At 41.8% G+C, this 12,052-nt stretch overlaps 1 protein-coding gene across 2 annotated transcripts in view; it reads right to left on the bottom strand.

Moving 5' to 3' along the window:
- The window catches only part of LOC117401447 (lysine-specific demethylase 4B), a 75,897-nt gene that overhangs the window by 11,460 nt on the left and 52,385 nt on the right, over nt 1-12,052 (bottom strand). For both annotated transcript variants that reach the window (XM_059014833.1, XM_059014832.1), the window contains 6 exons: nt 10,437-10,563; nt 9,289-9,470; nt 8,698-8,902; nt 4,698-4,774; nt 4,068-4,123; nt 3,343-3,451 (listed from right to left, as the gene is read on the bottom strand). In XM_059014833.1, coding sequence (XP_058870816.1) covers nt 3,343-3,451; nt 4,068-4,123; nt 4,698-4,774; nt 8,698-8,902; nt 9,289-9,470; nt 10,437-10,563 — 756 coding nt within the window. The remainder of the gene's footprint in view (nt 1-3,342; nt 3,452-4,067; nt 4,124-4,697; nt 4,775-8,697; nt 8,903-9,288; nt 9,471-10,436; nt 10,564-12,052) is intronic.

The following is a 12,052-nucleotide window of genomic DNA, read 5'->3' as shown; positions in this document are numbered from 1 at the left end:
CTACAAAACTAAAATATCTCGCTGTTAGAAAAATGACTTGCACAAGAGACTTACGCTGTAGAATTTCTTATAGTAATGCACGGGTGCACAATTCTGGTCCTCAGGGTTGGGAGTTACCAGGTTTTATAAATTAAATAAAATGACCGGATTAAGACTTGGAAGGAGGTTGAAATGCTTCAGTTAAGTAATTTAGGGTATACTGCAGGTTGAACAAAGACTGAGAGCTCCACACCTCAAAAGACTGGAATTGTGCACCCCTGTTAAACGTTACCTTTACAAAATGACACAGTGCTCAAATTGTTATTACAGTTCCCCGGGTTTAATGCTGGTCATTATTGAGCCTTTATGTTAATGCAGTAGCACTTGGTGCAGGTGACTTGACAGCTTCTCGGTTCCTATCATATACTCCTCTGTATTGCCGCAGTCATTGCAAAATACACTTGATACAATTTCTCTCATTTTCGAGTCGAGACACGAAAAAAAAAAAAAGGAGAGGTTGGTGGATTTCAAAGCTTGGCACTTTCAAAACTCACAGAAACCCAGTGGAGTTCAACAAAGAGGAGCATGGGGGGAAAAAAAAAAAAAAAAAAAGAAAACGTAGACAGGAATACAATTTTGCTTTTTTTTTTTAAATAAAAAAAAAAATAAGAGTTTTGTTCTGCCAGCCCTCCTCACGCTCTCCCTCAACCTGCAGACTCTCAACTGTTCAAAGAATCTATCTATCTATCTGTAGAAATATTCAACGACGCGTTTCAAAAGGTGCAGGCAGGCAGAAAAGTCGCTCCGATGAACCTCGGAGAGGAGATAAGGCGTTCAGTATTTATTTACAGACTGGTTTGCAGAATTAAACAACGTTTGGTATCCAGGGGAGTTCACAGGTTTTTTTTTTTTTTTTTTAAGCTCAAATAAAACTGCGTAACAATATAGGTTTTATAAATATTGTATTTTTTAGGGTCCTTGTTTTGCACTGATCGTGTCTGTCCATCTGTCACACTTTACATGGCAAACACCATCACGGTGGTGTTTGATTTTATCATACACTCCTCCTAGCACCCTATTGATGGTTTGGGATTGTGATTATGAGTCTCCACTGGACTACATGTACGTGCAAAGCTTTCACACTGGAACTCATATTTATCTTTACGTTTCTATAGCTTTAAGAAAACCTGGTTGAGCTAGAAATTCACAAATGGTTTGTAAAAAAAAATTCAAATATGGTGTCATGGGTTAGATGAATAGCATCAGAAAGCAACTAAATATTCAATATCCAGCAGACCCTGTATTTTAATTAATAAACATTTGCTGGTTGGTCGGGCACAAATTCCCTTTTCTGGGAAATTATTTCCATGCAAACATATTCGTGCCGATGTGCCTTGGCATACTAATGGTGATCCTATTTATATTTAAAGACACGGATTAGATTGATGGTTTTTACTAGACATGCAGACGGACAGACACAGACCGATTTATTCGCTATGACAGATTTTTTTAAAGGCAGTAAGCAGCTAAAACTGCCTATGGTGAATGCAAACAAACATGACAGTCAACAAGGTCTGCTTTCTGATGTGCAACTCTAGTTTTCCCAAATAATTTGAAATGTTCAAATGACTGAAAGCCCACTCTTTCGTTCTCAGTTCCAATTCATCAGTTCTGTACACTTCCCCTGGAAATCTGTCTCAAAACTTAATGATAGGCATGCTAGTCAATGTGTCTCCATTACAGCGCTGTCTTATTGATTTTGCTTCAAGTTCACATCTAGGAGATCATACTGTAGCCGTCCCGCTCGATATGGTGTGTGACCACCACAGACACCAACACAGCTCTGGCCCCAATCATGCATACTGAAAAAGCCAGCAAGCACATGCATAATATTTCAAACATCCCTTAATTGTTTGCAGCAGTAAGTATAGATGCGTCTGAAAGATTCACACTTATGTGATGCAATAGATTAGATTACATTTAGGAAGGTTGTTTTAAAAAAACGGTTTTGTGTCTTCCTAAGTCAACACTGTTTTCAATTCCCTAAAGGTGTGCCTTCCGAAGAACTAGTTTGAAATAAATAATGGCTTCCGACTGCGAGGGGGGAGTGGGATAAGAGCTGTTGGTGCATGCTCAAGTGAAAATTAGCTGCTGCATGACTCCAGACAGCAAATTTAGGCTGTGTTAAGATGTGCTTCCTACCCACTCAAGCAGCAGTAGAAAGCAATACGCAGCTTGAAGCACGGAGTCCTGACAGGTCTCAGCGAGGAAGTGCATTGCTGTTGAACCATCAAGTCAAAAAGACAAGACCCCCATGGCCTATTAAACAATAAGCTTTTACAGCAATCCGCCTTGTTCATTGACGTGGTTTCCTTCTCTATATAAGCAGTTTGCCCACCGCTGCCTTTATATGTACAGAACATCACTATGGGAGGCACTCTGAACAACGTGTATGGTAAATGGCATTGTGCTTCTGGGTGTTGCTAACACTTGTTTTACAATGCCACCTTCAACTTCTTATTTTGAAAAATCACTGTTGGTCCAGAGGTTTCGTCCTAGAGAATTAACAAACAAATAGCTGCACAGCTTTGACCCATACCGCACACATTTGGCTGCAGGCTGAGGCTTTTACAGTACAGTAAATGCTTTTCCGAAAGCAGAGCATTTCAAAAGGCCTGAGTCCCTGAAGAGTCGAGAGGAGAAGGTAAGGTTTAAGAAATGAAGACAACGCGTCGCAGAGTGGAGGGGTTATTTTGACATTCTGGGTCCCCTGCCTACAATCAGAATGACTGCCACTTGCTTGGGAAACATGTTACAAGTTGATAGAGGGTGATTGATATAATTCATATTATTTATGTCTCGATTCTTAAATTGTAGGCGATGCAAAACTTTAGCCAGAGCTGTAGTCGCACGCAACTATGAACAAACACACACACATTCACACACGCACACATCTCTGCCTCAAACAGATGTCACTGCTATTTCTTCCACCTGTCTTGATAAGCAGCCATCGTGCAGTTCAGGAGAAGGGTTACCTCATTCCCCCAGCATGAAGCCATTAGGCAGAACAAGTGTGCAGCTCATAAAAGGATCTTTAATTCTCAGATTCAAGACCTGATTGCAAATGTCTTCCTTGTCACTCCCGATGAAAGTAATATTTTTTACAGCACGGTATTCCAATAAATGGTTTAGGAAAACAGTGGCAGGCAATCTGCTATCGTTTTGGAGGAACTGTGTGTGTGGGGGAGAGGCAGTCCCAAGAATGGCACATCCGCTCGATAAAAGGGATCCAATGCAACTATTAAAACAAATCAAATCAGTCATCAATGCATGGCTGTAGTTGTTGCCCAGGGCAGCACTCACCAGTTTCTTCCTCTGCTCTGGGATCGCACTGATGTCCACTGGGTTCCTCTCGATCACGTTCACAAAGCGGGCCTCTGGAACTGCTATTGCACAGATCACATGGACCCACCTGCAACAGGGAACCGGGGCGAATCAGAACACTGCACCCGGGACATACCGATTGCAAAGCTTTGAAGTGATTTCACTTTTTCTGCTGTGGACAGTAGCCTACATCTATGGACAAAAGTTTTGCATATATTTTGTAGTTTTCCCTCATACGCTTAACAAAAATGTCGACAAAACCGACAAATTTGAAAATGTGACGAAACAACGGACTACTATTACGGCTTCCGGGAGGCTTTTGCGATATCATTTTGTAGTTTCTTTGATTAAAAGGATGTTAAATAAAAATATCTAAATTATGTTCATATAGTTTTTTTTTTTTTTTTTTTTTCTTAAATTATGCCTTAATCCTAAAAATTCTAGGCGATGCAAAACTTCTGGCTGTAGCTGTAGGATAAATAACTGCTTCTTGCAATGCCCGTATGGGAGACACTGCTGCATTAGTTACAGAAGGGCTGCCTGTTTGCAGAGTTACTTGAAAGTCAGTTCTAGACTGCTTTTGGTTTCTTTAGAAGTCTTTAATCACCTCACATTGGTGAACAGCACCTATTGTGTCTGCCTGTGTTTTAAATTGGTGCTCTCCTGGTACAAAAATCCCTGTGAAAAATAAAAATAATACCAACCTCCTGTCGACTGTCATCTGAAGGGCACCTCCTCTTAAATTACACAAACAGCAATCCTAGAGAAGCAGAGAAACACTGAGAATGCCTGGCAGGTAAAGGAAGTAACACAGCATCCATCCTCATCGTTAACACACACAGCAGTTATACGCTACAGCTGTGTTTTTAATTCCCCTGCACTTGATGTTGAAGTTTTACTTCCTAATAAAAAGTTTTCCTGACTTTGAAAACATGGTTCTGTATGTATTATGAGTCCCACCCATTTAAACGAATTTACTCAAATCTGATCTAGAGTCAGATATGTGATAAGTTAATAGTTTTGCCTTGCAGCTTCAATTATATAGGGCGCCATGTGCAAAAATATAATCACAAATCCAACACATCCCTATGGACCGCTTCAGCACTGAGCCTCTCATTTGACGTCACTCAGTCATGTGACCACGGAGCTCATTAACACTCCGAGGTGATGAACAGAACCCCGAGGCAGGGCAGCTTGAAATCAATACGAAAATCACACATAACAGGATATCAGACGGGCAAGAAATTAAATATTAGTACAATGTAAATGGTATTATAGAAAGTGTCCATTTGAAGCGAGACAGTTTCAGCTTGTTGATTCGTAACGGCACTCACCACTGTCCAGGCACAGGCCGTGCAGCGCGAACAGGTCCAGCCATCTTTCACCAGATCAGTCCGGATTCCATAACAACCTGCACACAAGAGACAGTGGACGTTACAATCGAACACCAATACTGAGATCTTCTAGTGGCGCTCTTCCTTGAGCCCAAGCTGAAAGATTATCCTTTTAGGAGCAGGTAGGTCAGCTCAGGCCCAAGTGTGAAATGAGTGAATTCCACTGTTGCACACATAGCGCACAGCCTGGCCACTTTATTAGGTCATGTTCTCCTGGTATGCCCTGGGTCCCTCGATAACCCTGAAAGCTGAACGAATGTCATAGTTTACTTGGCCTGTGACGTACAGCAGTGATCTATTTTTTTTTTTTTTTCACCTTTGAGAGCTTGTTCTTGTTGAAAAGCAGCAACCTCATTTTGCATTTCAGTAATGCTTTCTGAGCTGTAACTGATCTTGATTTAATTTATAAAAAAAATTTATAAGTAATTGCAGCAGCAGGATTTACTGGCTCCTGAGCTGATGTGCTGCAAAGCAGGTTTGAAAAAAAAAAAATGACAGGATGCTTGTTTCCTTATAGCGCAGACTGCAGCGCATGATGCTTTCTGATCATTTACAGTGCACATAAGGCTATGGATGTAACAAACAGAGAGGAACCACAGGCATTATATTTCCAGTGTAAGCTGAACATTACATTTGGGCACAGTCACTTTATTACAGAGGTTTGATCCTCTTCAAAAAGGGTTGTTTTTGGATTTGAAAATAAGCATACTGGAAAAGAGAAAAGATACATAATAAAATACACAGTGGAACTAATTCTAAACCACCCAAATCAGACACGCTCTCACACACACACACAAACACACACACACACACACACAATACTGCAAGCAGAAAAGAGGAAGCTCCCAGTATTAAAATGCAGGACACACAGCAGATGAACCATTTTGTTCAGAAGATCAAATTGGTCTTTCGAGAGTTGAAATCTTTTCTTTGCAATGTCAAGAAGAACAACCACGAACTGAGAAACAATCGAAAACAGAAGAAGTTATTAAGCAGAGTGCAGGGCACAAGATACCAGCCCTAGAAAACGCAAACTGTTGGTTGTTATGCATTGCACTGGTAGCTGTGATTCCTTACTTCAATATTGGCTATTAGCTGCGAGACGCTGTTTTTAAAGTTGAGTCACCTATGTGTTTTCAAAGCATTTAATTCAGTCTTTTAAAACTCCTATTTTTTTTTTTGTTTACCTTTTGCAGCTTGACCACTGGAGTGGATCTGAACTACAGCACATGGAATGATTTGATACTAGGAATCAGAAGAAACGTTTCCTCTATAGCTTTGCTTTTAAAATATCCTCGTATTCTAAATTCAGATATAAAATTGCTGAAATCAGAAGATTCAAGAGGAGGAGAAAGAAGACGGGGGGGCCCCCCCAGAGGATAATGAAGACGGGGGGCCCCCCCTCCAGAGGATAATGAAGACGGGGGCCCCCCCTCCAGAGGATAATGAAGACGGGGGCCCCCCCTCCAGAGGATAATGAAGACGGGGGGCCCCCCCAGAGGAGAATGAAGACGGTTGTCTTTTGCACAGACAAATAATGCCGAAGGGGAGATCTGGTTGAAGGTGGTGAAGGGAGGCCTGTACTCCAGGTTGAAGGGGAGATCCAATTTGGCTTGCAGAAGGTCGTGATGGCAGCCCAGCTTGTCACGTAGAATGAGAGGATGGATGGAGCGAAGAGAGCGGCCGTGGAGTCTTGGCAAGAGGCGAGGAGATAGCGAAGGGATGAATTTAGTTGAATATCAGAAAATCGTACCATCTTCAAATCCCTCGACCTAGCCTTGAAATAATTTGTAGCATTTTAGCAATAACAAAATATATATATATATTCCCCCCCCCCCCCAGCTATTCCTCCATCTCTCCTTTATTGCTGTCGCAGACATAGGCAGCGAGCGAGGCCTTTGAATTCCTAATGAACATCTTCAGCTCCAGTGGAATCCGCTGCCTGGACCCTCAGAGCCAAATCCAGCTTCAGCTTTTCGTGTTTTATTATTTATATGCTTATATAAAAATGCCTGGGAAAATAGGATAAAAGAAGCTACAGGGAGGTTAAATCTAATCCTGATGCTTGGTATGGACTCTGCATGATCTCGCAGTGTTTTAGGGTGTTAGGATTGGCAGAATGAATAGCAGAAAGACAGACAAGACAAGAGAAAGACACACAGACACACTGACACACAGACACACACACACACACCAGAGCAAAAAAGTTCTAGACCAATTAAACATTCTATTCCCTGTGCATGTGAAAATCCGGGGGCACCAGAAAAAGCGACATGTGCTTGCACAGTAGCGGGGCATGTTTTGACCGATGAGCAATGATTCACCACAGCTTCAAAATTAAACAAAATGAGATGCCGGAGATAAATCCTGTTTGCCGATAAAGGAAAAAAGAAAACAAACAAAAACAAACTGGAAACGTGTAAGACGTCACAACAAACCACACCACCTCCTAGGGTATAGAGAACGTGTTTGCTAGGCTCTACATTCCCTCTCACGCATTCTTTTTTTTTTTTTTTTTTTTCTTTTTATAATTATATTTGTGATTTTTAATGAAGTCAAACTAGCCATCAATTCCAGACATGCTTCCCTGTTAAAGAACAGAACCAAAGTCGAATCCTGTCCCTGCAATGTGCACTGACTGCATGGCAATAAAAGATCACAACAGTGTGGCTAATCAGGAAAGCAGCTTAGTGTGTGTGTGTGTGTGTGTATATATATATATATATATATATATATATATATATATATATAATTTTTTTTTGTGTATGTCTTAGGAAAATTGCCAAATAACTTTTGAAGTTCAGGTTGAGTGACGGCACATTTGCTAATATTTTGAGCGTATGCATTGAAGGAAAAGCTCTTTAAAATTGTCACTTGCAGCAGGAGTTTAGATTGATGCTGGATAAAACGCTCTATTATTCTAAAGCTGGGATAACAAACACACAAATCAATCTGTAATTGCAGCATATTTCATAGACGATATTGGGCAGTCTGCCCATAGGACTCCACGTTTTCTCATTAAATGTAATATTAAAACCTATGTTAACTCATCCAGAACTCATTGTTACATTTTGACCACTTTTTTTAAACTTTTAAATTGCATTCCCTGCCTCAAGATGGCTTCCCGTGTACCTGCATGGACCTCTCAGAATTACATTTCCCATCATCCTCCTGCTCACTGGTAAATCCATCTCAGTTACATATGAGAGCAGGAGGATGATTGGAAATGTAGTTCTGAGAGGCCCATGCAGGTACATGGAAAGCCATCTTGAGGCAGGGAATCATGTACAAGTTTAAAAAAAGTGGTCAAAATGTAAAAAAAAAACCAAAAAAACAACAAGTAAATTAAAACACACACACACCTTACGTAAACAGTTGTAGCAACACATGGGAACATGTAACACAATAAAAAGGTCCTTATGTACCCTTGAAGAGGAGGGACAAATGCTTTGCTACTCCTAACTGTAAAATGCTTACTGTTTTAGCACACGATCCCTAAATGTTACGTTTTCACATGAACTGTACTTTGTAAATAAAATCGTCCCATAAGATCGGATTCCAATAAATGAATGGTTGAGGCGAAGTGTTGACATTTTTGGAATGTGTTAAGCTGTGAAATCAGGCTCCAGTAGAGCTGATGGTTACCTGCCACTACACCAACAGAAAAACACATCAGATTCATGTAATATGACTCTCTACATTATCTCAAGCACTTAAAAATCTGAAAAAAATCTCAAAAACAATGCACATAGACGGCTCTTCATCCGAATGCTTCACCTGTTTAAACACTACAGATTAGACCAGGGATAGGCAACTCCAGTCAATTCCACTACTCCAGGTTTTAATAGATGCTTTACAAACTGATTGTTTGAATTGATCCATTTAACAGTTAAAGGACATGGTTAGCTCAAAAGACCCGGGCTGGATTTTAGGCACTCACTGGCATGGACCTGCAAGCAGCACTTGGAGCAGGAGATGAGCAGGCTGGTGCCGTCCTCGCCGATGGAGGAGCTGGAAGGCAGGGGCTCTGTGTTCTCACCCCCAGAGGTGAAGCACATTTCTGGGATCAGCGGCTTGGTCCTCGTGCCGCACTTGGACACTGGGATGGTCAAGCTGTCCACCGAGAGAGACAGGTCTTTCTCCGGCTGGGGGGGGATAAACACAAGGATCTCTAAAAAGTGCTGGACCCAAACATTAACCATTAACGCATTGAAAGGACTGGGCTGTATCTGTTAGCATGGGTAGAAGCGAGTGTAGATTAAATGCAGGGGATGGGTATTGTAGCTGTTGCACAGTAGGGAGCGAGTGTGTTTGAGGGCTCTATAGCATGTTTGGCTATAGAGTTCAAAGAGTACAGTACAAATCAAAGGAGGTTGCGCAACGCACTGGTGAGACCCTTAAGGGGGACTTGATTGAAGTTTTTTAAATCTTAAAAGGAGATGACCCTAGACAGCACTAAAGCTCAGCACTGAAACCTAGACCGAAGGACAGCTAGCACAATGTTGATGATGCAGTTTGTGTGTGCGATTACCTGTTCGTAAGGGTAGAAGAGAGTACAGATGGCGCAGTAAGGCTCAATGAGTGCCCCAGCCGCGTTGAACCGCCGCTCAGCCAGGAAGTTGTGGGATTTATTCTGCCAGAGGTGAGACAGCACGGTCCTCACAGACTCGTGGTCACTCGGGTCCTCCTCTCCCGCCAACGAAGACAACCATTCTGGGGGAGGAGGAGGAGAGAAGCCAAAACATCAATGCACTGAATCTAGGTCTGCCTTCCCCTTCATCAGCCTGCCTGCTAACTCCCAGGGAGACTGTGCCAACAGCATGTTGTGCATCTCAATGAGCTTTTCTAAAACAGGACACACAGTGAAATAAATGAAAGATCAAAACAGCAGTCCTGGTTATACTTTTGCATATAAAAAAAACCCAAAAAAACAAAGCCTTGTGTTTTCTTAATGAAGCCTGACCGTTTTATTGTCTAGTATTGGGACCCTACTTTTTTTACATTTGGTTTTGTTTTATACATTCATCCACCCCAGAAAATGGATGAAAATGATCACGTAGACAGCAATAATAAAAAAAATAAAACAAATCCTGCAGCTTTAAATTACTCCAAATATATGATCAATACTACTCTGCTTAAGAGAACCCAACTTCTGTATGTGGAAAAGGTGTAAAGGAGGTAAATGTAGATCTGGGTTTGCCATTCGATAGCCTCCCCTTCCCTTCCAATCTCATCCAGTGCAGTCTGCACACAGTTTAGGCCAGCCCTGACAACTGCTGCTGCAGCCCTGGAAGGGCAGCCCTGACAGCTACTATTGGCTGGCTCAAAGTGACTTTGAAGGCAGGTAATTGGAAGTCATGATCCCTGAATCAATAAGTGTCTGTCTGAGTCAAACCGCAAGGAACCCAAAGCAGGCCACACTGACAGGCTGTGTCCAGCTCTGTGCGCTAATTGCTGGCTTCTTTTCCGATATCGCACCCTTTTAAAAAGGTTCCTGTTGCCAGGTCCTAAGGGTCCCATATGCAGGGATTTCACAATAGATTTTAGGTCAATTCAGTGCGGGTCGTGTATTGCTCTGCTAACTTAAAATGTCCAAACACCCCTACTCGGAACCGCTCTGAAGCAGCAATAAAAATGGGGGGGGGGGGGGGGGGGGGGGTGTCTTGAATTCGCACTCACCCTCGTCGCTGGAGGTCTCCTGCTTCACGACGGAGATAGGAGAGCGCATGGGGGGCTTGCTGAACGGGTGCCGTCGGCTCTTCTTCACCTCCATCTTCGTCTTCGCTTTCGAGTGGGGGGGTGGAGACTGGAACACACAACCAGACAGCAATCAACGGGTTAAACTGCGTGGACCTGCAGGAGTGTGGAGCTGGAATAGGATTGCTGCATCATTTCATTTGCCTTATCGTGTAGTTTAACTGATAACTGCGTGCCAGGTTAAATCTCTCAAAACGGTGGTAATTTAAAAAGGGATCCTGGGTAAATGTGGTCAGTCACCAAGGTTAATATACCCAATTAATACATTTATATATATATAAAAAAAAATATCTATATCTAGGAGCATAATCAGAATTCTGAGGAATAAGAAACTAAGTCAAGTCGACAACGCTAGTACCTTCTCCAGTGCACTGATGTGTATTAGTACACTTAGTTTCTTATACTTTTATTTCTCACATTTACCCTAAATCCCCCCTATACTATTTATGAAGGTAAGATTTTATTTAGATTGACAGAGGTGGCAAGAAGACAGAGAGAAAAACACACACATACCCTGTATCAGAAAAATCACATTAAAGAAGTAGACTAGCGCTATATGGCAAAGCTAAGAGATAATTGTCTGTTTGTGAACCAGCCAGCCTTCAGGAATCATCAGGCCTAATGAGGATGGAAGATGTCCAACAGGCTCTGCAAATCTGCTAATTTCTTGCCACACAGTGCTCCGCGGAAGGACAGAACCGTCGAGTGGAACTGAAGGTAGGGAGCAGGGCGTTACATGAAGTGACTGACGGGAGCATCCCCAAGGCAGATCCCGAGTCCGAGCAGTTTTTACAAGGAGAGTCTCCCGTCATGCCAGCCAGGTGATCAGCGGCCACAGCGACTTATGTTTCCATTTCAGGAGGTCAATCAATTCAGCCTCTACCGCAATGAAGGCGGCACCAAAACTAAAGGCTGGAATAAAATGGACTTCAACCCAGCTAAAAGGACATGGCTCTTTCCAACACAGCAGAGCTGATATGATCAAGGTTCATTATTTTATCTGAATGGTACCGGTTGGAACAGTGAGGTGCATTCTACTGTATTTTCTTACCACGGAAAACATAGCATTAAAAAAAAAAAAAAAAAAAGGTTAAGAGTATTAAAAGCAAAAACAATTGAAATTAAATCAAATAAGCATCTATATAATGCTCTGAAGAAGACTATTTCACACCGTTATTATTTAGGAATAATATACACCCAGCTGTACATGTTGCATAGACAGATGTTTATCAATATGCCTCGACACGGAAGCGTACAGTTTTGGTGTATTTTATTCACTATAATACATGGCGACAGAATTAAAGGGTGAATTGCAGAAGCGGATTAATTTTAGTACAGAACAATAAATTCAGCAATTTGAAAGACATCAGAAGTTCATCATGTATTAAATAATAGGTAAATAAGCGACACCCTGTGAAAAATACAGTCAAACCTATATTAAAACACAAGGGGGATTGCATTTAAGGGGTCCAGATAGTCTTGCAATGCTTTTGTTTTTGACTCATTTTGATCATTGCTTTTTTTTATAAAAAGGCCAC

This window comes from Acipenser ruthenus, chromosome 49, assembly GCF_902713425.1.
Source record: "Acipenser ruthenus chromosome 49, fAciRut3.2 maternal haplotype, whole genome shotgun sequence".
Lineage (NCBI taxonomy): Eukaryota > Metazoa > Chordata > Actinopteri > Acipenseriformes > Acipenseridae > Acipenser > Acipenser ruthenus.
Note: the sequence above shows the minus strand (reverse complement) of the source record. Positions and strands in the feature narration are given on the sequence as shown.